This window comes from Echiichthys vipera (genome assembly GCF_963691815.1).
Source record: "Echiichthys vipera genome assembly, chromosome: 14".
Taxonomy (NCBI): domain Eukaryota; kingdom Metazoa; phylum Chordata; class Actinopteri; order Perciformes; family Trachinidae; genus Echiichthys; species Echiichthys vipera.
The window spans coordinates 17,714,812-17,738,740 of record NC_139839.1 but is presented as its reverse complement, the minus strand read 5'-3'; the positions used below and the strand labels follow the sequence as shown (position 1 = coordinate 17,738,740).

The 23,929-nt window shown below is 42.4% G+C and overlaps 1 protein-coding gene across 1 annotated transcript; it reads left to right on the top strand.

Annotated features, from left to right (window-relative positions):
- The first annotated feature begins 10,086 nt into the window (after nt 1–10,086).
- Nucleotides 10,087–22,148, top strand: nyap1 (neuronal tyrosine phosphorylated phosphoinositide-3-kinase adaptor 1). The gene is made up of 6 exons (XM_083926444.1): nt 10,087–10,289; nt 17,297–17,664; nt 17,742–19,577; nt 19,701–19,943; nt 20,917–21,023; nt 21,637–22,148. Exons 1-6 carry the CDS (start codon nt 10,102–10,104, stop codon nt 22,066–22,068), a joined length of 3,174 nt encoding a protein of 1,057 aa, XP_083782570.1. The 5' UTR covers nt 10,087–10,101; the 3' UTR covers nt 22,069–22,148.
- The last annotated feature ends 1,781 nt before the right edge of the window (nt 22,149–23,929 follow it).

Sequence of the window (23,929 nt, the reverse complement as noted above, 5' to 3'; positions counted from 1 at the left end):
CTCCATCACAAGTGCAGATGCAGCCTCAGTCAATTATACAGAGACTTCCAACTATTCTTCTACCAGCACTTGCTCTTCTGGATCACAGGATACAGTGATACTTTCATCCTCTGGACATGAGCGTTCACAGCGTTGGCCAACTGAATTCCAAATACCTCGCTTTGCCTACGACACAGAGCTTGTGCTTGCCGCAGGAAATGAAGCTTTCAAGAAAGATGGAATTCATGTCAACTTTACCACAATTCTTCCAGACATCCTTGAGAAACTGGCAGAAAGCATGTTTCAGTATGTTGCCTACCCAACAAACGCACATAGGGCTGATGTTGCTGAAGCACTGATTCGCAAGCATCCTTGCCTAAAAGAGCCAGGATCGTATAATGGAAGCTATGGATGGCAACAAAGACTAAAATATAAAATGGGCAACTATACATCTAAATTGAAAAAGGTTGGATGTCTTGAGCTTGAGGTCAACACTCTGTCAAAGAAGCGAGGACATGAGAAAGCACCGGCAAAGAATATCAAAAAGCCAAGAAAGGCAGAGGTGAACTTTTTACCTCCTCACTCACAAGGAGAAACAGAAAAAAGTTTGGAACATGAGAGATTGGATCTCCTTAGTGAAGTAAAGAAGAGGAACAATCGCCAGATCATCAGTGAAAAAATGGCAAAAACATTTTCAATTCGCAGACAGGAAGCTGTCAATGTAGCACCACCAGTCAGTGGCTTAAAGGACCGATGGCCTGCTCTTTTCAATGCAGCTCAGGTAAATATTTTTTCATGATATGGTTTGCATTATTTGCTATATTGAAATCAATTTCACTACATTAACAAATTGTGCTTTTTTATTTGTGCCTTTTTTATTTTTATACAGATAAACGAAGAATTCAGAAGAGTCACTACAGTTAACTTGGAGACAACATTTATGGCGAAACTGGACGAGTACACCCCAAAGATCATGTCCTTTGTGTTGTCAAGGGGAGGGGCTGCAGGAGTGGCTATTCAGCGCATAATGAAGATGCTGCAAGAGGTATGAATGTATATAACGTGGTTCATATCAAATAGAACACCTTTCCCCCCCTCTTCCTCCCCTCCTCTACCCGTTTTTCTCTTTCTCTCCACCACTGCTCCTGCTTGTTGTCTTTTCCTTTTACTCCTCTTCTGCTCCTTCCACTCCTCTCCTCATCCTCTCCTCCATCCTCCTCTTGTTCCTCTTTGTTCTGCTCCTCCTCTCTTCCCCCTCCTCTTATGCTGCTTTCCTCATCCTCTCTTCCTTTTCCTCCTCTTCTCTTCCTCCCCCTTTTCTCCTCATGCTTCACAGCAAAAACTCAAAATCTTACAAAGAATATTTGTCATATTTCTTCTCAAAATGTGTCATTACTCTTAAAATTAAGACATTACCTCAAAGTAAGCTGTTTTTGACTTATTTTCAAGTTGAATTTCACCCATTAATGCTACCGTAATTTCCGGACTATAGAGCGCACCTGACTATAAGCCGAACCAGCTATATTTAGGGTAAAATACAGATTGCTCCATATAAAAGCCGCACCCGACTATGAGCCGCAGGCGTTTTGATGTGTAATTACCGTAGTATATAGGGGTTCCTGCTACCACGGAGGGGATTGTCGGGACAGAGATGACTGTTTGGGAACGCAAAGCGTCCCATTTATTAACAATAAATCTTTCAATCATTCAATCAAACTGTCACATCTTTGACATGGCGAACAGCATTCGTGCAGAGTACAAATAATACAACGGTGCAAAGTAATACAAAGTGCTCGCCTGTAACACGGCAGTAAAAGTGCAGTCCCGCGGCCGTTTACGTTATCAAAATAACCAGCCTACTACCGGTATATGAAAAGTCAGTTCTTCATGCTGCCTTCTCCAACGTCTCACCATTGATTCATTGATGTCAAGGGTACGTGCAGCAGCTCTATTTCCTTCTTTGACAGCCAGATCGATTGCCTTTAACTTAAAAGCAGCATCATATGCACTTCTCCGTTTGTTTTCCATGTTGAGGGTGTTTGCATGAACACTTCCTTCGCGCAAACTGTCGCTGACGCTCTCCTACTCTTTGTTTTGCTCTCGTTACCTGGCGCCAGATGTCTGCCTCGGTCTCGCGCATCCTCGGTAGTGCGCGCCCCTGGTTACCGTAAGCCGTAGAAAAGCCGCACCGTTGAATAAGCCTCAGGGACCAGAACGAGGGAAAAAAGTAGCGGCTTATAGTCCGGAAATTACGGTAATTTTTCACTTGAAATAAGTAAAAAAAACTCTGCCCCCCCCCCCCCTTCTCCTCATCCTCACTTCCTCCTCCTTGTCTGCTCATGGCCCCCTACATTTCCTCCCCTCCTCTTCTCCTTGTGCTTCTCTCATCCTCTCCCACTTTCACATGTCCTTGTCCTCTTCTCCTTTTTGTTTTGTTTTAGTTTTGAAAAATCATCGGTAAAAATGTGTATGAACCCTGATTAGACATCCTTCCTCATTGAGGAGTATTTTTATACATATTTTTTGTCGTCTTATTCACAGGATGATTCTGTGGAAATGAGGAGAGAGGTTGCGATCCGTGGAGTGATGGTGTACCTCGGAGAAAAGGAGGAGAATCTCTTTAAAGAGCAGTTGGTAGGTAAATCTAGCACAGAAAAACTATACTTTGTGTTAGTCTTGTTTTTAATTGTTACTCGTGTTTAATTCTGACATTGATTCTGACCTATTTATGCTAGGTTGATGGAGATCTCACTTCTGAAGTGTTGAAGATAATTGTAACCAGAGGTGTCACATCTGATCCAGCCAGCGCACAGATTGTGATTGAGGGAACAGAAGTCCTGGAAGACGTAGACGTACCCAGAGCCTGTGCCCTACTAATGGGGCTGATCTACTCACTCAATCTCAGCTACCCGAAGGAACTGAGAAACACTTTTGAAGTGTTTCAAAAGGTGTTCCTTGAGCTGGATGGTCTGAAAGCAAGTCCGAAGGTAATGTCTCTGAAAAGTAAACTGCTGTACTAAAAAATGTGAAGACTGTCCACTTATTAAGCAGGAAATGTTGCATTTATGTTTATACATTGTGTTTGTACATTTTAAAAGTTTTTGTGTGCTTGTTTAAAGTACTTGAAGTACACATTTACACCTGAAGTACACTTGAAGTTCAGTAAAAGTTAATGTCTCAGCTGAGATCTAAAGTAAAATGCTGTACTAAAAATGTGAAGAATTAGGGTGTCCACTAATTCTGCAGTAAATGTTGCATGCGTTTTATACATCACATCTGTACATTTGGAAAGTTTTGCTATATACATTTTATTCTGTCACAGATGTATCATATAATCACTCAAAGATGAAAACGATTTCTAAATTGTGCAAGTTCATCACACTGTTTATATTCAAGTACATTATACTGTGAGTATATTTTTGTGAATTGAGTGAATGTTGATGGTTTCTGTTCTTCAAGTGCTGATATCGCACAGAAACAGGATATTTTGGCAGGTCTTTAGTGTTTACCAAATCTGCAACAATGTCATTCACCTGATATTGCTGGTTCATTGCAATAAAATTGTTATTGATTAGAAGTTTACAATAAATACATTTTGACAGTAAAACTGCAATTGCCATGTCTAATTTATTCTGACTTAAGTGAAATAAGTTACTTATACTCAATAAAATTGAGGTAACAATTTGCATTGACTTTTCTGAGTTGGAGGAAATTAAAATAAAGGCATTATAGCAACTTAAATAGAGTAATTTGACTACTTATTAACACTAAATCTTTGATATAAAAATTGAGTTGGTTCAACATAATTAAGCTTGTAGAGGACAAAACAAATTGTGTTGGTTGTACTAAACTAATTGAGTTAATCCAGCTATAAAAGTCTCATGGAAAATACTCAATTATGGCTTAGTTGGAATTACTTAAAAAGATAAATGCAAATTGTTACAACAATTTTTTTAAGTTGAGCCAGTGTATTTTTTTTTAGAGTGTATTTATAAAATACTGAGGTTGTTTATTTTTGTGTTTCATGTCCAAAACATTAGAATGAGGTCAAGAGAAAAAAATGAAAAATTCCTCTACACCTCTCATGAGCTTTCTATCCCTGGCCTGGAGTGATACATCAGCCTCTACATCCTCCTCCTCCTCCTCCTCCTCCTCCTCCTCCTCCTCCTCCTCCTCCTCCTTCTTCCTCCTCCTCCTGTCCATTCTCATCAGCCACAGGCATTTCACTGCACAATGCAATATTGTAGAGCATTCAGTAGACAACAGCAGTACATGAAGAGAAGAAGACAAGTTGAGGCAATGCTCTATAGCAGCAAAGCATAACCCAGGAGTGAGATTATAGTGACTCCTGGTTTAGTGATGCACAATGAGGGAATTATTTGAATAATCTAATTTTCTCTCTAACCACGGACACACTTCAAAATACATATTAATTAGGCTCAACATGCAGGAAAAAAATCTGCTCCCAGGTTTTCTTATTTTAAATTCATAAAATGCCTTTGTGACTGCTGAGTTAACCAGAAAATCCAGCATATGAACAGTTTTTTTAGGAGATTGGAGGAGTGGCCCAGAGCAGATGATGGTGAGAAAAAGACACAAGAAGAGAAGGACTCCTATAACATTTAGAAACAAAACATGGCTCAAACTATACCAGCATCTGTGTGGTTTCTTGGATTTTTGAGCAGGTTTTTACCTCAGTCGAGTTGTTAGATTGATTTTGTTTTTGTTCCTATCTAGTGTGTAAAAGCCGCAAAGCAGTAGATGTTGTGTGAAAGGATTTCTGGCCTATAGGTCGACCTGACATGGCAGAGAACATGACAGAGGATTGCAACATCCTATGTGCCTGACAGAACCATTTTCAAACGCTTTTCTCTTTGGGAGGAATTGGGCAAGGGGTAGCCTATGTTTTATTAAGTTGAGATTAATGATCACTTTCCGCATGGCACAACTCAGTGCTCCAGAGGGACGGGCACTCCTTTAGACCCCAAAACGGACAAACATAGACATAACCTCAGGTCAGCAATATGTACTCAGCATTATTTTTATTATCTACGGCATTATTTATATTTATACCTAATGCTCATATATTCTCTTTGTTCCTCAGCACTAAAATAACTATGAGAAGCATTATTTCTACATTCTCATAGTTTTATAATTCAGTTGTACAATATTATTTACATTTATATGTACACTGTCATTATCCACAATAACTGCAAAAAAAAACAAAAAAACGCACACTTTAGGGGATAACTCCACTGTCTTTGCTCTTATTTCTAGTGTCAATATTGCATTTTGTGTATTTGTGTATTTTGTGTATTTCTGTTGGCACTTTCGGCCAGTGGAAACAGCATTTAATTTCCAAATAATTTGTATGGAAACCGAAATAAAAGTAGTTGACATCAAGCACAGTATTCGAAAAAGTAATGAAAGTGGAGATTCAAACAATGAACAGGGTGATTGGTTATATCACGCCTAATTTATTTTCTATAATGAGAGGAGCAACTTGTACTGTATGTCCTTAAAGAGCTTCAGGTTGATACACCGATCCTGACACCTGCCAACAGATGACCTCTACACTTCATTGGTGAGGACTTTATGAAATGGCGTGATACAATACCAATGATCTGACTCAACGAATGTTTAGGACAGTATCTCTCATTACAAGTTGAGCTTCTGTGAACAGAAAGTGTGAGACATCTGGCCATTAATATTGCATGCAAGCATGTTTGTACTTTGTCAGCACAAAGTAAACTTTTTGAAAATGAACTAGTCTCTGCCACTTACTCAGAAAGGAATAGTTAGACATTTTGCGAGAGACACTCATTCTCTTTCTTGCAGATAGTTAGATGAGAAGATTGATAACATTGTGTCATGAATTACACATATGTTTGTCAATTTAAAATATCATTTTATAAGTCAAAAAAGTCACAGTTTGTTGTGAAACTGTTGAAAAATAAGGCTGTGAAAATACAGAACTAGAAAGACTACTCACTCCAAAGTCATGCAAGTGACGTGTGTTTTACCAGGGTGTATCAAATGAGATATTGTTACATGTGTTGCTATGTTAACTAGGTTAGCTAGCGAGCCAGCCAGCAAGCTAGGTGACGTATACTGTGCGAGACAAGAGATAGTTCACTGAGCAGTTCTACGTAAAACTAAGTGGTACAACGACAAACATCTAACTCTGTTTCGGATTCTTGAGCAGAACCAGGTCTGATTTCATGGGGCTTTTGTTTATTTTATTCCAGTCTTTTAGTATTCCAAGCTCATGAATATATCTATCTTTTTCCCTTCAAGGCCCTCGCTTCTACTGTGACACATGATGAAATATTACTATACCTGATTTTTATGCCTAATAAGTGGCTTCTTGTTTCCAGACTCGCAGCTGAAGTGAGAGGAAGGGTTCAATTGGCAAAAGAAAATAATTCAAATCAACCTTGAAAGCATTGAAAAGCAAAAATAAAATCTTGTTATTCCTTTGAGCAAATTTTTTGTCAGATTTCCTATTTTGGATAGGGTACTTGTAATGTCAAAGTTGCAGCCTTTGTAACGCGAAGAGAGTGAGCCCAGCGTTGCTCATTACGTCATGAAACAGCAAGGTTGTATGGTTGCTATTGGAAACAGATGCTATCTCCATTTAAGATACAATGTATTGTTCCTGGGGGATCAGGTACAAACGAAGCCGCATGGAGGTTTAACCCCGGTATCATTGCGTATGACGATGCTGACGTCCTTTCTTTATGTTGCATATTCAGTGGCTAAGGAAGAGATGCATGGCTGACAGTGTTGCTAGGAGACCACACACAGCGACTAGTGTGAGAGGCTTGATTTCACCTCCCTCCCCCATTCTTGAAGTCTTGCTGCCTTTCACTGTGTTTCTATCTTCTCCTCGCCTCCATTTGCTTATTCCCTCCACTCTCATGTTCCCTTCCTCGATATTCCCGTCCATCAGCCCGTCTCCGCTTTGACATTTTCCGCCTAATCATATTTATCTTCAGCCCGGTTGATCCCTCAGTGTCTCTCTATGTATTGGCTTCCCCCATTATTTCACTGTGCCCCCTCCCATCTCTCTCTCTCTCTCTCTCTCTCTCTCTCTCTCTCTCTCTCTCTCTCTCTCTCTCTCTCTCTCTCTCTCTCTCTCTCTCCCTCTCCCCCGCTGCCTCGGTCTCTCCACCTCTCTTGTTGCTCATTCTTCTCCTGAACGTTTTGCTCCAGCCTCCTCTCAGCCTCTCTCCCTGTTTGTATCTCTGGCTGAACTGCAGCAATGTGTCTGGCTGAAGTGCGGTGACTGTGGTGTACGGTGAGGCTTTGGTTAAGTTATGACACTGTACAGCGGTGGTACAGTACAGAAATAGCTGTAGGCTACCAGGGAGAAACTGAATAAACTCAATTAAGATTTAAAAATCTGGGGACATACAATATCCTACCGATTTTCTCCCCTTAAATTAAGTTTATTTGTGCTACTTTGCTGCTTCAGCCTCGAGGAGATGCAAACCCAAACATCCTAGGACTGAGTGTGCTTCTATACAAGCAGCTTTGCAAACGCAAATATATCTTGTCAAAAAAGGAAGCAGGTTGGTATTAGTAACAATACCTTCAAAACGCAAAGTTTCACATCACATTTTTCGTGGTTGTCTGCAAAACTCCAAGAGATATTGCCCGAAGTAATTACACGTATATTTTGAATATGTTTTGTTAAAACATTGCCCTTATGTCAAGGCCAGGCCAGTGCTGTTATGTGTCCCTCCACTCTGCAGCGTTGCTGCCTCACTCACAGCGAGGTGCAGCAACACTACAGGACCACTTGCTGAGCTAGAAGCTGGAGGGCAGAGGGCTGCAGCACAGAGTGATCCAAAAGTGTTAAATCCAGTGGCAAGTGAAAAGACAAAAGGATTTTAGACAGAAGATACTATAAATGTACAAAGCAAAATCTTTAAACTGCACAATATTTCACTCATAATTAATCTTTCTTACACCCATTTCCAGACTGTCTGTTGATAACGATCTGAATAACGTGTCATCAGTAACTCAGATCAGCTGTTTTGCATTTGTAATTACCGCTCCACACCCTATATGTAAGCCTACGGTACGTGTGTGTTTAGCATGTATGACGGATTTGTGTGTGTGTGTGTGTGTGTGTGTGTGTGTGTGTGTGTGTGTGTGTGTGTGTGTGTGTGTGTGTGTGTGTGTGTGTGTGTGTGTGTGTGTGTGTGTGTGTGTGTGTGTGTGTGTGTGTGTGTGTGTGTGTGTGTGTGTGTGTGTGTGTGTGTGTGTGTGTGTGTGTGTGTGTGTGTGTGTGTGTGTGTGTGTGTGTGTGTGTGATCTGTTTGCTTATATGCATGCATGAGTAGTCTGCAGTGTTGCATGCAGATCCAGCGAAATGAATCATGGCTCCATCTGCCTCCTGGTTCTAATGAGAGGAATTCAAGCGACTCTTGACCCTGCAGATGCTCCTGAAACAACTCACTAAATGCTCTGAATTTTTCTGGGATTTAAAGTGACTCTGGGGATTGATCACAGTCAAACCTACATGAGTGAGCTGCGTGTTTTGTGTGAGTCCGTCAAAACGACGTTGGTTACCCAGTTTGATTAGACGAACCTGCCTGCAGATATAAGATGAAGTTCTCCTGGTTCTTTCAACTTGGCTAACTGCCCACCAACAGATTGCAGATCTACACTCCCAGCTGCCAAATCCTCAAGAACCCAAATATAAAGCATCGGTTAACAAAAGCCCAACCTACAGTAGCAGCTCCCTAACCTAATTAACATTGAGTCAGCAAGCATGGCGGCAGCAGCAGTCGAGGTTGTAGTGAGGGCTGTGGGTTACAGGAATAGCAGTAGCCACGCTGACACACTGGGCCGTGACAAAAGAATCACAAACTGCTACACAGCTCAACATGCTGCCTGGACCAGGTGATAGTGCCTGATCCTCCCACTGTGGGTTTTTTCGTCTTTGTAATGAGAGGTATTTGAGCTATTGTTCCAACAGTAAGGATGTTGTGCAGTTGGTGGTATTTGTTGTTTAATTGGTTTTGAATGTGGAAGATGCATAATTAGAAGAGCCATTACACCACTGGGAAGTGTAATTGTAAGGTATTTTTCTGCCCTTTCTTCAGTGTTCTCACATCTTTAGTCAAGGAGTAATCTAGAAAAATTCAGAGCTCATTAAACTGGATTTACATGATTTTAAAAAGTATCAAGTAGAGAGCATCTTTTGTTTTTTAATATGTAACGTTTTTGTGCTTTATGAGCCATTAAAATGACTAACCAACAATATTGATGAAGCATAGTTTAATGTGTCTCAAATCAAGTGACCAGCTCAGTTTTCTGCTGCTCAACTCAAAGCAAACTGATGCCAGAAGAACCAATGACAATGTCGCACTGCCCACTATAAAAAAACAAAAACATTCCAACCCTGTTGCTATTTATGATGGAAAAACACTGGAAACATACATCAGCTGACAGATGCGCTTTTCTTAGCCAATTGCATTGCACACTCACATTCTCCAACATGAAAACACCGTTGGGACCACAGATATCTGCCCCACAACAAGCCTGACTTCTCATGGGGTGAGCGTGAGTAGGAAGCTGTGCATGCGCTACATATGACAAGCCGCATTACTGTCTGGCTAGCAGACAGGCTTAGCTAGGCCATCCCAGGGCCTGCAGCCAGAGACGCTCTGCAGCTGAGTTACCATGCTTACTCAAATATTCATAACTGGATAATGAAAGTATAAATAGTTTTCATGTGATACACCAGAGGTTGGGGTAAACAAAACTGCAACCTCCATCATCATGCATCACTGTGTCTCTGCTCTGAAGGCTGCCAGTTGGAGTAATGGGCAGAATTGTTCGCTATGACATGGTGAGCATGATAAGCTATGACTCCCATAAAGTTCTGCCAGTAAATTGGGTTTGATTATTTGGGTTTCATTGTGCTTCGCCACATCTCAAAGTAATCAATGTCAATCTTGTCATCTTGCAAGTAGGCTGGGAAGCTGTTAAACATATTTTTTAATGATTAATGAGCTCCAACGTTGCCCTTGTTTTCTTCTTGTTTAGGTGAGTTGGAGGAGACTGTCTGTGACATACATCCCCTTCTCCCGAGTCTTCTTCTATACCATGAGCTCTGGCTCTGCCCAGGATGTGGCAGTCGAGCATTTCCTGCGTGACATAGAGAGGCGAAGCAAGCGGCTACACTGCGCTGTGATAGGCTGCGAGGAGGAGCGACCCCGCAGCGACATGAACCTGCTGTATCGTAAGAGCCGTTTGGACTGGAGGCAGAGGGACCAAGAGGGAAGTAAAAAGAGGTGAGAGGAGGAGCTCACTGCTTTGCATATATGGGATTACATCAGGGTTCAGTTCAGTGGGGATTTAAACCTCTTAGCCAGCGTGCATGAGTTTAATTTCAAAATCTTAATTCCGAGCACAGTTCATGAAGTCACAGGGGTTCGCCTGAAAAGTCTTGGAGAAATTTGCATAGCATGACTTCATAATGAACTTAATATGTTCTGTAGATGAGATAAACTACTATAATGTCAGCTAAAATGTCAGGGGGCCAAAGGGGACGAAAACCGATGAAAATTAAATAGAGCTGTTGCCGAATTTGTCTCGGTACATATTTGATTTTTTTTTTCTCTTTATATATTTTCTTTAGCGGTTCTTACCTTTATATGAACCATATTAGAACAAGTGAGGTGTCTTTGATGTGTTTTTGATCAAAAAGCAGGTCGAGTTACTACATACTAAAGTATTAAAACGCTCAAACCAAATGTCGATGTCACAACTGTACTATATATGTACTTTATATATAGGTAGAAAGTGCAGTTACAGTCATTCCCCTGGCTGCAATGATGGTGCAGAGATGCCGAGAGTGCAGATGCAAAAGACCCCGAAACTTTTTCAAAACTCACTTTTTCAGGGGGGGGGGGGGGTCCTCCAGAGATAGGCGCCAAAACGGAGCGCTTCAGACATAAGGTAATATATTCGGGTAGACAATTTGAGAAAAATAATGTGTTGCTTTCTTATTTCGGTGTCCATGTTAACCATAGACTTTATAAAAAATGGACATAGCATACCCATCGGGGTCAGTTCTCTCAACTTGATCCAATGGTCCTTGCCTACAAGAGTCACCATCTTGTCAGACTTTGACTTGTTTCCTCTTACCAATAAAGGGCGTTAATGTAACGTGGGGGGGAGGGAGATCCGTCCATCTGGTTAACGTGTATCTCCGAGGTGAAGTGAGGGCCAGCGGCTAGCTATCACTCAAGAAGCCGCACCCCTAATTATTCCTAAACTTTAACATCCAATAAAATAAAAACTAGACTGCTACAAAAGAAATTCACCCCCCTCAGTGTTGTCATGGAGATATGACCTAAACATACAGACTAGAATATTTTTTTCTACCAGGCCTTAAATAGGGTGAATTATGCTGTGAATATGGCCTGTTTAACATGAGGTCAATGAGAAACTGCTCTATTATGAAACATGCCCCTAGTGGACACTCTGAGAACTGTAGTTTTTTGGCACTTCCTTATTGATCAACCAGGGAGTCGCTGTGGTGGGGGCTTGATGTTAACAGGTTGGAGCAGCCACACTACCTGCCTGAGCAGCGCGGCTTGGCTGCATGTCAGCTGCAGAACATTTGTAGATTCGAGGTCTGGCCTATTTTTACCACAACACACGAGGGGCTGGCAGCAAAAACAGACAGTGAACGGTCTTTGACAATCCTATTGTCATCATAACAGCACTTTCACTTCAGTTTCAATAGGGACTTTAAGCAGCAACGCTTGTGTCTACTACGGGAGAACCTGTTGGAATGTTTCTGAAACACCAAAAGCTTAAAGTCCCTAATGTCTATATAGAATGACATGCATAAAGAAAGATATTTCTACTACTTTCGGTTACTGTTGTGATACTGTAGACAGCATCTCAACCTTCACTGTCTAAAATAAATTTAAACAACATTTATAATTGAATGAAATCAAACATTCAATTAATTATGGGCAATATCATGGGGAAATTCATTGTAGGAAGGCGGGCTGCACTGCAGCATCAACTGCTGCAGCAAACTGCTGCTGGTGTGGACACATTCACATGAGAGAGGCAGCGACCACGCACTGCTCATGCATACATTCTGTAGAACATTTACTCAAGCACTGTACCCAACGACAGTTTCTGATGTAATGTACTTAAGAATTCACATTTGACTTCTACTCCATTCAGAGGACAATACTGTTCTTTTTACTCCACTATCTTTATCTGACAGATACACACCTAATTTACATCACATTATTAAGGACCAAAGCAGCAGTTCCCAGTATTCTTGGCTTGTGACCCGCCATCGAAGTTCAGTTGAGGGCCTCCTTATGTATCAGATGCCTACAAGTTGTATACAGTTGCACCAAATAAATATTTCCCCAGCAAAATATTCCCCCCAGCAAACTTTGATAGTTTAATTGAATTAACTGTGTGTGTGTGTGTGTGTGTGTGTGTGTGTGTGTGTGTGTGTGTGTGTGTGTGTGTGTGTGTGTGTGTGTGTGTGTGTGTGTGTGTGTGTGTGTGTGTGTGTGTGTGTGTGTGTGTGTGTGTGTGTGTGCGTGTGTGTGTGCGTGCGTGCGTGTGTGAGTGTGTTCAGGGCTCTTATTTCTCCACTATTACAATACAGTTAGCTGCAGGTGCATCAGGTCCAGCTTCTCTCTTTGGACGTCTTCCAGCTGAAGTGAAAAGTAATCATAATAAATCACAACACAGACTACGTGCTGGCCTTGTCAACAATAATAATAATAATAATGTGATATTTTATGAATATTCTAATGTGATTTTTGGGGTCAAATTAAATCTGAGCGTGTTTCGGGGGCAGAGAAAGGTTTGACGAAGAGATAGACGAGAAGAGATAGATTTGAGATTGAGATTGTTCAAATCTGAGTCACATATTCACCAAATTCTCAGAGGAGAGGGAGAGCATACACAACACTTCGGTTTGTTTAGCAGAGTCATCCAGTGCTTTCTGACTCACAGCAATATTTGGAGGCCCTCGTGTTGGCAGCAGAGATCAACGTCATGGCAGCATCAAGCCAGTGGAGGTGTAGGGCAGAGAGTGGGACCGAGGGACATGATGAGCGATTAAAGCAGAGCCGAGCTTTTGCCAGAGCACCAGAGGTGAGAAGCAGGACATGACCAGTGATGATTACGAACAGGGCTGGGTCAGGGGATGAAATCACACAGGATGGAAACCAAAAGGACTGGAGGCAGAGCTGGCAAAGACTGCAGGGTAGACAAGGGACAAAAGAAAAAGGTATGAAGGGCACTGGTAGACAGTTTGAGATGTTAAGGCCCTCAGGAGAGAAATCACATTTATGAAGCAGAGACGGCTGTGGAGACACTGAATGGTAAATAGGTGAGTTTCAATAGGAACTTTTGAAAATAGAGATCTTCTCTTTTTGGTGCTAATGCAGGCAGACAGACTATTCCCAGTAGTGACGACTGGTGATAGAAAAGCTGAGGTTTTATGAATTCTTGCACAGAATCTTGAATCGACTGGCATGGGTGTAGCCTGGTGGTGAAATTATGAAACCTACTATGGTGAAGGCTCAGCTCGGGGACATTAATTAGGTGACACTGCAGTTGCTTGGCAACGCCTTCGCTGTATAAGCTGTCGCAAATAATAACAATAAGTAGGTCTGAAAAATTTTGTAAGATGTTAAGATAAGATATACTTTATTGTCTCAAAGGGGGAAATTTTGCTCAAGTTATAGTGCTACACACAGCTGCATTCAACCTAAAACAATACGCAGCCAACAAGAAAGTACAGTGGTACACCAAGACATACTAATAATTTGCTTTCAATAAAGAGCCTTGAGAGATAAAAAATATATAAACACAAAGACATTAAAAAAATGATGTATCTGCTGAGAAGTTGTTGTTGTTAGGTGTCAGGTGGGACAATGTTAAATAAATAAAATTCCTTTTTGTTGATTGTTCTGAAACACAATTGAAATTTAAAACAGCATCCAGACAAGGACATCTTTAGATTTAAAATCTATATTTTGGTATTAATATATATTTCCAATTGTATCAACTCATGTACCTGATACTGTAAACCCTGTATTACTATTAGATTACCAGCTATGTAGGGAGATAAACAGGGAATCAGTCCCAGATTCACATCCCTCTTATGTTCCTTTTATAGATCATTCAAACCCACAGAACAGAGGCATTTGTTATCCAAACCGTAACATCTTAAGCACATGGTTCAAAGCACTTTCCTTTTTATGAATCAAATGTATTTCAGCTGACAGAGAGGCAAAATGTGAATGTATTACTCATTATGTCAGCGTGGCCTTATAAACAAAGTGTCTTTGTCACATAAAAAAAAAAAATGAACATAAAAGTTAAAGTAAATGTCTAACGTAACTTCGGGCAGACAAGTGTTGTCTTGTTGTCGAAGCTTCAATAAGTTATTATCAGTGTGGTTATTCACTGTGGACATACAGTGATAATAAAGATGAATGGAAAACTTATTTTAGCTCGGTCACTTTAGGGACACCTACCGGAGTGCCTGTGTGTGTCACAGGCTGCCAGCAAACAATACTACAACAATACTTTTTACTAGAATCAATACACTTGTGCTTTATTGCTCTGAGTCAAACCACCAGACACTTTCATTTTTTTATGTCATTTTCTACTGGTGACAGAGACAACCCATAACTTAAGGCAATTAATTAAAGTGTCTTGTAATGTGTCAGATGTGTCAGTAAGGTCCAACAGAATGAGGACAGCTACACACTCAATGTCAGCTGCTCAACCGTAACCCATCAGAAACTTTAACGAGACATAAAGGCTCTGATCTGCCCTCAAACCAGATTGGATGTTCTAAAAGATGAGATCTTATTTTATTTTTTATAGATAATGTCATTCAGATGTTTAAACATAACCCACTCTTAAACTTTGCCCCAAAAATGGTAAATTGGAAATGGGACGGTAGCTGCTAGGGGCTGAATGATCTAAACTGGATTTCTTCAGCAGAAGCTTCATCACCACTCTTAAAAGCTTTTGGGAATATCTCGCTCTCTGAGGAGGAGGAGCAGGAGGAGGAGGTATTTCAGAGTCTGCCCAAAGATTAATCTACCAAAGGTGCCGTTCATAAGGCAACAGCAGCTGACCTCATACAGTTTGATTGGTATTGGCGTTTTTTTCTTGCGTTACCAATAACATTTGTAAGAAATTATTTGGAAACAGATACATTTCCGATTGTATCTGTGGACAAAGCAAGACAGGAGCAGAAAAACTTCCATGAAATATTTTCTATTGATTTATCATTACTGCACCAGAGCCAAATGAAGAAATAAAGGAATTGTTCACCGATTTGAAGAGAAAAAAAGGTTCAGGTTACACTAACTGGCTGCCGGCTCTACTTTCATATTAAGCAGAAATACATGAGAGAGGTATCAATCTTCTCATCTCTCAGTTAAATCAGTAAAATAGCAAATCAGCGTAGTTCCCAAAATGCCAAATAACTGTGCCAGTCATTATAGAATAGGCGCACAAACAACATACTATACTTTTTGAACAGCTGAGTCTTTGGTCTCGGTTTGAAGAGAGCTTCTTCAGCTCTAAAAGAAGAAGTAAGAAAAAAAACAAAAAGGGCTGCTCAGCCTTATGCTCTGGGCTAATTTTGGCCCTGTAGTATCTATGTCGATTGTGAGGAGTCACAAGTACATCTCCATAGGCATTCAAGGACACAAACATACTTCACACCTCAAACGGTGATTTTTACGAGAAAGCCTCAGTTCTGCTTCTGCTGCTTGCGATGTTGACTTCAAATTGTGAGCTCCAATTGTTTTCTCTCCTGTGCTTCATTCAGTACCTCACAGGGATCGCAACTGATCTAAAAGAGAGCGCTGCGTGACCCGTAGTCATGTGCCACCGTTATGCACAGTAATGAATCACTTACACGCAGAATAATCGTGCATTTGAGCTGTTTAATTAGACGCACACAATTTCTCGCAGCCTCAGATGTGTAGACACAGATGTGGATATCCAGATGGGCTCCCCGTGGCTGAGGTCTGATCAACACAAACCTGGAATAAGAATCAGCTATGATTTCTCACTGCATTGCTGCAGTAAATTTTATGTCTTTATAATCCTTATAGTATGGTTTTTCCAACACAGATATGAATGTTTTCTTCCTTTTCTTTTGACATTTTGTGTCAGTACAGTAACTCACAGTTGTCATGTTAATGAAAAGTCAAGTGGGGGAGACAACATTGTCATTCTTCAACATTGTTTGATCAAAGCTAGCTCAAAGGCCAGGGACTCCCATTGCATTGCTGTGGGGATGAAGCGGCATAACACCCCTGGAGACACCGCACTATTGCAGCACCTATCTCTGAAGCGGAGAAGCAAGCAGAGGGTTATCAGAAGCCATTTTGTAAGCCTTTGGCGAGCTCAGCAGGGCATCAAAGCTCACCATTTATGTCAACAACTTAAAGCACTGACACTGATGCCTGAACTGTGCTCAACTTCAATCTGTCAGCTGATTAGAACTTATTCTGGTTTACAGTCCATGATTTAAAAATAATAATTTAACTTAATTTGAGAGTCTGGGGGGTGTTTATGAAGACCTTCAAAATTGATTGGAGTTTTCTATAAAGACATGATAATAAAAGAAAATAACAAGCCTCTCAATAGTGTTAATGGAATAAATAGCATATAATACATTTTACATAGAAGTAACATGTTTCACAGTTAGCCAAAAGAAGAAATGCAATCCCCTCCCCCTGTGTTCAGTTTTGGACAAATATTTTGTCTGATTTTCCTCTTTGTCAGTTGTATTTATTGTTGCGGGAGCTCTTATCATGGATGTTTTCAAAGACAAACTATCAAGTACATGAAAATCACAACTGTTCCCATGGAAACAGATGAAATGCTTTTGGCAATCATGAGAGCCGACGACAGATGTGGGCTGAGGATAAAAAATATAAAGAATAAGGGAATTCCAGCAACGCAGAGATTGTACACTATGAGCACTTTGTTTATGACAGGGGAATTGATTTTCTTAATTGCAAATGTGTTTGAGGAGGAATTCAGATGGAAAGATATGTGAATGTGGAAGATGGAGGTCCCTCAAGGGCTTTCCCTTTAGCAGTGAGAGCCCTGCGAGCATTACTTTAATGCAAAGACGATGTTTAAAGACCAAACAGAGTGAGGAAAGAGGGAGGTCAGTATAAAGGCTAGAACATGAATGTTTTTGCACTCAACTATGATTTCTTCATGCTTCAATATTTTTTTTTCCAACCCCATTTCTAAACTGAAGCTCCAACCAGAACGACCCCTCAGCCACTGTCGGCAAAGTCAGAGACTTGGCTTCTTTCCGCCGGCACTTCCGGATGGGTTTCATGACCATGCCCGCCTCCCAGGACCTATCCCCTCACTCCTGTGCCTCTGCCATGGCGCCACGCTCGCAGTCCTGCCATGCTGTAGGCGCCGGGGATACAAGTCTGGAGAACGGAGATTACTCTGACACCCAATCCCAACACGGCGGCCGCTGCCCCCCGGCCAAACCCAAACGTCACCCCAGCACTCGCCTCAGCTCATCATCTACTGACGGCAGAGGACTTATCGATACACCGCCGCCTCATGCGTCCTCTCACTCACAGGCCAAACACTCAGAGAAGAAAAACGGTAAGATGTGTGTCAGTGTTCATATTCTACAGAGGGAATGATCTTTGTTCTTGACATGCATTTTTCTTCTCCTAAAGCCATGAAGAAGTCTGACTCTGGAGATCTCGGAGGAAAGAAGGTGCCTCCTTTAAAGCCCAAGAGAAGTCCCAGCACCCAGCTTACCTTTGACCCTCTTCCCCCACGTGTGCCTCACTCTGCCACATCGTTGCCTTTCCAGGCAGCAGACTCTCAGATTCAAACAGGGGATGGGGAGGATGAGCCAGTCTATATAGAGATGGTGGGCCAAGTGTTCACCAGAGACAGCCAGACGGCCACGCCCCACCCTGTCACTCCTGTGGCTACCACGCCGGACTCTGACTCAGACCAGAGTGAGGCCATCTATGAGGAGATGAAATACCCGTTGCAAGAGGACAGAGAGTCTCATAGACACCTCCCTCACAAACACGAGAAACTGAAAACCTCTAAACATTTCCATGTCACCCCTTCCTCCTCCAGCAGCTCCTCCTCTCTGCCACGCCCCTCTTCTTCCTCTCCATCTTACTCCAAACCAAAAGCTACCGTGTCCATCTCCCATTCCTCTCCTCTTCCTTCCTCTGCATCCTCCACCCCTGTCCCTCAGGTCCTCTCTGCTAGTCCACACACCCCGCGAGCTCCTACTCCGTACCTGCTGCAGGGGAGTAAATCCGAGCCTGAGTCCAACACGAAGATCCCAGCACCTTTTCCCAATCTTCTACAACACCGGCCCCCGCTGCTTGCTTTCCCTCAGCCGGCAGCAGCCTCCAGCGGGGTTGGGGTGCATAACAAGTCTGCTTCGGCTAAAATGGGAACTCAGACATCCAGTGTGACAACTCAAGCCAGCACCTCCTCCTCAACTTCTTCTAATGTTCCCTCATCGCTGTCAGGCTCCAAGGAGTCATCGGAAAGGAGTGCATCCCAGCAGGACAAACACAGTAGAGACAGCCAGTTAGGCCCTGCTCCCGGACTGAGAGCCAGGAGCCACTCCACGCCTCTGCCTCCCTCTTCCAAATCCACCTCCCCTTTCTCCCATCATCACCACCACCCTCACCATCGCCCCTCGCACTACCATCATTATCGCAAGCCAGAGAGAGGAGACTCTCCCGCTCCGCTCAAGAGCAGTTCTCAGAACCAGGCCACAGTACAGACCCAAACCTCGAGTACTGGCAGGGAGGGCAAGTCTGTTAGCTTCCTCTTAAAATCTGATAAAGGAGAGAGGGATAAGGATAGGGACAGAGACAGAGACAGAGACAGAGACAGAGACAAAGAAAGGGACAGGGACCGAGACCATGATCGGGATAGGGACAGGGATAGGGATAGGGACCGAGATAGAGAAAGGGATAGGGGTAGAGACAGGGATAGGGAAAGAGACAAAGATAAAGACAGGGACAGGGATAAGGACAGGGACAGGGAAAGAGACAGGGATCGGGAAAGAGACAGGGATCGGGATAGGGATGGAGGGCCATACTCCTTACCGATGGATCATGCTCCCTCCACGTCTCATAGCAGCACCAGCTCAACCCCTACGCCATTATCCTCATCCCAGCGTCCTCATTCTCGTCCCCATCTTCGCTCTCACACTCCTCATGGTCTGCCAGCGTACAAACCTCCCTCCTCAGACAGTCCCCTGTTGTGGACGTATCCCTCTGGTGGCTTCCGGAGGCCACCGGCATACGAGAGCCTGAGAGGAAGCTCTCAGACGCCGTCTCTGCAGCAGCCCTTGAGTCTTACTGGCGTAGGCGAGGGGGCATTCAAGAGCAACGGCGGGTCTTCGTCCCTCCATTCAAAAGCTGGCTTCATGCCCTGGGACAGCAGTGCCAGCTTAGCTGCAGATGAGGGATCTTACTGGCCTATGCAGAGGAAATTGTCCTTCAGCCATGGGAGCAGAGAAACGGAGAGTAAGTCAGGGGTTGTTTTGGATACAGAGTGCAGATCCTGTATCAAAAAGCAATCAGCCTTTTGAATTTTTTTTAAGTTAAATACCCTTTGAAATATTAATTCTGCTTCATCCCCTGTGTCAGAGGATGAAGGGCGTGCATGGAATGGCAGTGCTGATGCCCTATTAAGAATGGATAAGGAGGACCTCTGCATGGGGTCTCGAGGAGGCCACTCGGGCATCCCAGTCCACTTCAGTGGTGCCACCAGCAGGGCACTTGGTCACTGTGAGTCCCTAGCTGGTGTGGATAGCAGCTCGGGTTTCAGAGCCTTGCCCAGAGTTGGTCTGCCTCTTCCCTGCCAGACTTTCCCTGCCTGTCGCAACGGAGGTAAGTAAACACTTAGCGTTCATACATAATCTTTTAGTCATAGCCTCTAACCACAACACCCTATTTAGAAAAGAACTAGCAGGATTTACATGAGGATTGCTGAGGATTGCCTCCATTGTATCCTCTTGAACTGAAGTTAGCATTGAAGCACTGTCTCTCTTTGTCATTCTCTTTGCGTCTGTACTCAAGGCCTTTCCCCAGAAACAGAAAGACGCAGCTTACCTTATGAATCAGTGCAACACCTACATTGAAGCAGAGCTAATAAAACAAGTGTTAGAATAAACAGGCCCACATCCCGGTACGCATACTGGCCCCATTACATGGTGTTTACGATGTACATTGTGACAAATCTGGTTGTTTAAACCCCTTTATAATTGAACTGAGGCTAGTTGTATGAGTTATACATATACAGACAGGATGCAATTTATATCACCAGTAAAGTAAGTAAAAAAAGTGATATTAGAGGATAAAGCAGAGTGCAACCCCCCCCCCCCCCCCCCCCCCCCCCCCACACACACACACACACACACACACACACACACACACAATGCTGTCTGCAATCAGATTTCAGTTTCACTCAATTGCCTCACTTCTGTCATTTTAGCGTTGCACTTATTTTCCATGCAAATATTTTTGTAGCAAATGCGATCCGGATCATATTACGCTTGAGTCTGGATAAACAACAATTATCGAAGAGTGGGAATTACAGATAAGGATCACTACCAAAATTAAATTTCTCTGTCTCTGTGGAGCCATGTGCAAATGTGCTCCTCCAACATCAACTGTTCATCAGCATAAGGTTACTTTATAATTGTCAAGTAGTTTAAAGTATAATGAACACCAAACGTACAAAAGCCCTGTCTCAACTTACAAGAGTGTTGTTCGACATTCGCAGCTCTGTGTGTTAAAAGGAAAAGTTCTATCCCAGTGTTCTCATTTGCAGTCACACAGTGTAATGTTTGTTTCTTTACAGAAGTAGGGCGGCTGGGCCGTTCCTCCTCTGCTGCTGGAGTGAGACAGGTGGGTGGAGGAGACGTCCAGAGACAGAGCAGTCTACCAGCACGAGAAGCCCTCAATCAGGTTAATATGCAACACCCGGCCGTATAACATTAGACTCTATTAACGTCATTCATGGTAGATTTGGGAGTGAACATTAATATCGGTCTCATTATTACTTCCCTCTCTGCTAGAGACAGTGCTCCTGTAGATCTATTTATAGCTGGCAGATATGCCCACTGAGCAGAATAAGGCTTTGGCCTGCTGCCTCAAATAAAAAAAAGAGCTGCAAAGGTATATGACGTAGGCTGATATGTAATCAGAAAATGAGAGAGAATAGTGGATGAGAGAACATGCTGTACTATGTTTTGGAGTGATGAGCTGCAGTCTTTTAGCAGCACATTTTGCCCAGATTCTGGCTGCATAGCAAGTGCTGACGCAGTTCGAGTGTGCTGCAGAGACTGTCTTCATGCGGCTGGTTGACCCTCCCTCAACCTGTTATAGATGAAGCAGCGCTGCATCCCCGTGGCTGTCCACAGGAACTGCAGTTTTATTCAACATGTGCTAGGATTGGCTGCCACTGCAGACAGCATTGCAGTGATCATGCAGGTTATTTAGAAATGTAAATACTATAATATTGTAAAAAAAAAAAAAAAAATACCGCCTAAATTTACTTGTCTTTTCCCAATGTGTCTAGCTGCACGGTCTGGCACAGCCTCAAGTGCCCTGCAGTCCCAGCAGTCCCAGTGTGTCTCGGCAGCAGCAGCAGCTTCAGCTCCACCAGCAGCAGCTGCAGTTAAAGCAGCAGCTCCAGCAGCTTCAGCAACAGCACCACCTACAGTTACAGTTCCAGCAGCTCGCCCAGCTGGCACAGGGACAGCCTTCCATCAGCGGGGGCACCACCCCGTCCGCAGCGCAGAGCCAGAGAGACGGCAAGCTGCTGGAAGTCATCGAGCGTAAACGCTGCTTGTGCAAAGAGATCAAGGCCCACAGGCGCCCTGACAAAAGCCTGTGCAAGCAGGACAGCATGCCTATCCTCCCTAGCTGGAGACGGACACCTGAGCCGCGTAAGACTGGCACACCACCCTGCCAGAGGCCGCAGGCAGTCGTGTGGGACACGGCTATCTGAGGTGGGAGGACAGGCCAGGGGAGTACAGCACTGAAGAGAGACTGAACTCACAGATGAGTAGAAGAGAGTTGAACAATAAGAGAGGAGAGTAAAATGGGTTTAGCAGCTGGAACACATGATTTCCACAGAGGAACAAGAGAACGTTGCTCTTTTTGTGTGATAAACTGGGAATAGGATTTCTGGAGACTGAACTCATTTTGGGGAAAAACATAAAAGAAGTGAAGAAAGGAAGAATTACAATCAGACTAAATTAATCTCTTACCCGGGTGATTTGTACTTGCTCTGTACTATGTCCTTCTTGATGTGTTCTAATTGCCAATGATTTTTTTGCCACAAAATGCCAATATTAATGCCACAAAATGAAGACGCCAACTTAGTAATGGGTGGGATGTTTTCTTAGATCGGTGTTTGCCAAATTTCCTCCTGATTACTTGAGACATAAAGGAATCATATATTTTCAAACACACAGTTGTCCGACTTGCATAGAAACTACTCTGTGGATGAGAAAAGGCAAGACTAATTGGTAAGTTATTGAAGTGTTTCTTGAAATCGTGAATGCATATGAGATGTCTTGGTATCAATAGATTGTCATTGTGGATGCAAATAATCATCACTGAGGAGTAAAAGCTACCTACTGTATCTGTTTGCATATTTGTAATGTAAATCTATTTACTTTCTCAACGTTTCTGCAATTTTATAGCAATATGCTCCTGACGCCGGAGCAAACATAATTAAAAACTTGTGTCAACTAGCCTAACATACATATCTAAGACTTGAATAAGTCATATTTACTGTGTCATTCTCTGCATGTCACGATAGACATACAGTATTGTAAAAGAAAATGTGTAGAGATGATCATGTCCGACTTTTACATTCAGCAGATCTTCACCCTGATAACATGTGGTTGTATAAAAAGATGAATATATCTCTTGAGGGGGGTATTGTTAGAAGGGGTGGTGTGACAGATGGCACATACTGTGCAGTCCAGCCAAATATAGATACAGATCAATGGTACAAAAAACTTCATCACTCATGCTTATCCACAGTTGCACATTAGTGATTGTTCCATCACACAGAAAAACAAGCACTGACACCCATCAACACAGACTGTACTATATGGTGCAACTGATAAGACTGTGAGTATTGATCACCTCAAACAGAATGCTGGAACAATCTGCACAAAACATGGTATACGCTTAGGAGAAATTAAACCCTAATGTACTGTAAATAGATATGTACAACTGTATTGAAAATGTAGCAATTATTTCCATTTTCATACTTGTAATCAATACATATTATGTAGCATATACTGTATAAACATAACTTTGTTCACTTGTTTTTTCTAAAAGAATTAAGTACTTTATCTGCTGCAGCCAGTCCATGCATTACTTATAGTTCTACTAATAAACAGTAAGCCCTCTAAAGAAAGGGACAGTCCAACAGTTGTTTATTTAAATTTATGCAAGACTCCCTTTAAGCTGTGTTTTCCTTTTATTTATACCCTTTTTTCTACATTCATTTTTTTTATTTGTGTACAGATTGTAACAGCTCGTCGTCTTGACATTTTTTAATACTTTGCTGCTACCTTGAACTACTGGTGTTGTTCATCCGACTACATGGTGTTACCATGAGAAACATTATTAATATAGTGGTTATTGTTACATATTTGTTTCATTTCTGAAAGCCACGTGAAATGAAGTTTGTACCTTGAAGAGTGAGCCCTTCTGTAATAGTATTAAGGCACTTGAATGTCTCTTGGCTGTTGTCGTTTTATGATAGTTAGCACCAAGCTGTACAGTAACAGTACACCCAGTGAAAAGAAGACCTATCTAAATGTTTGAGAGTCACTGCTTGGCCTTTT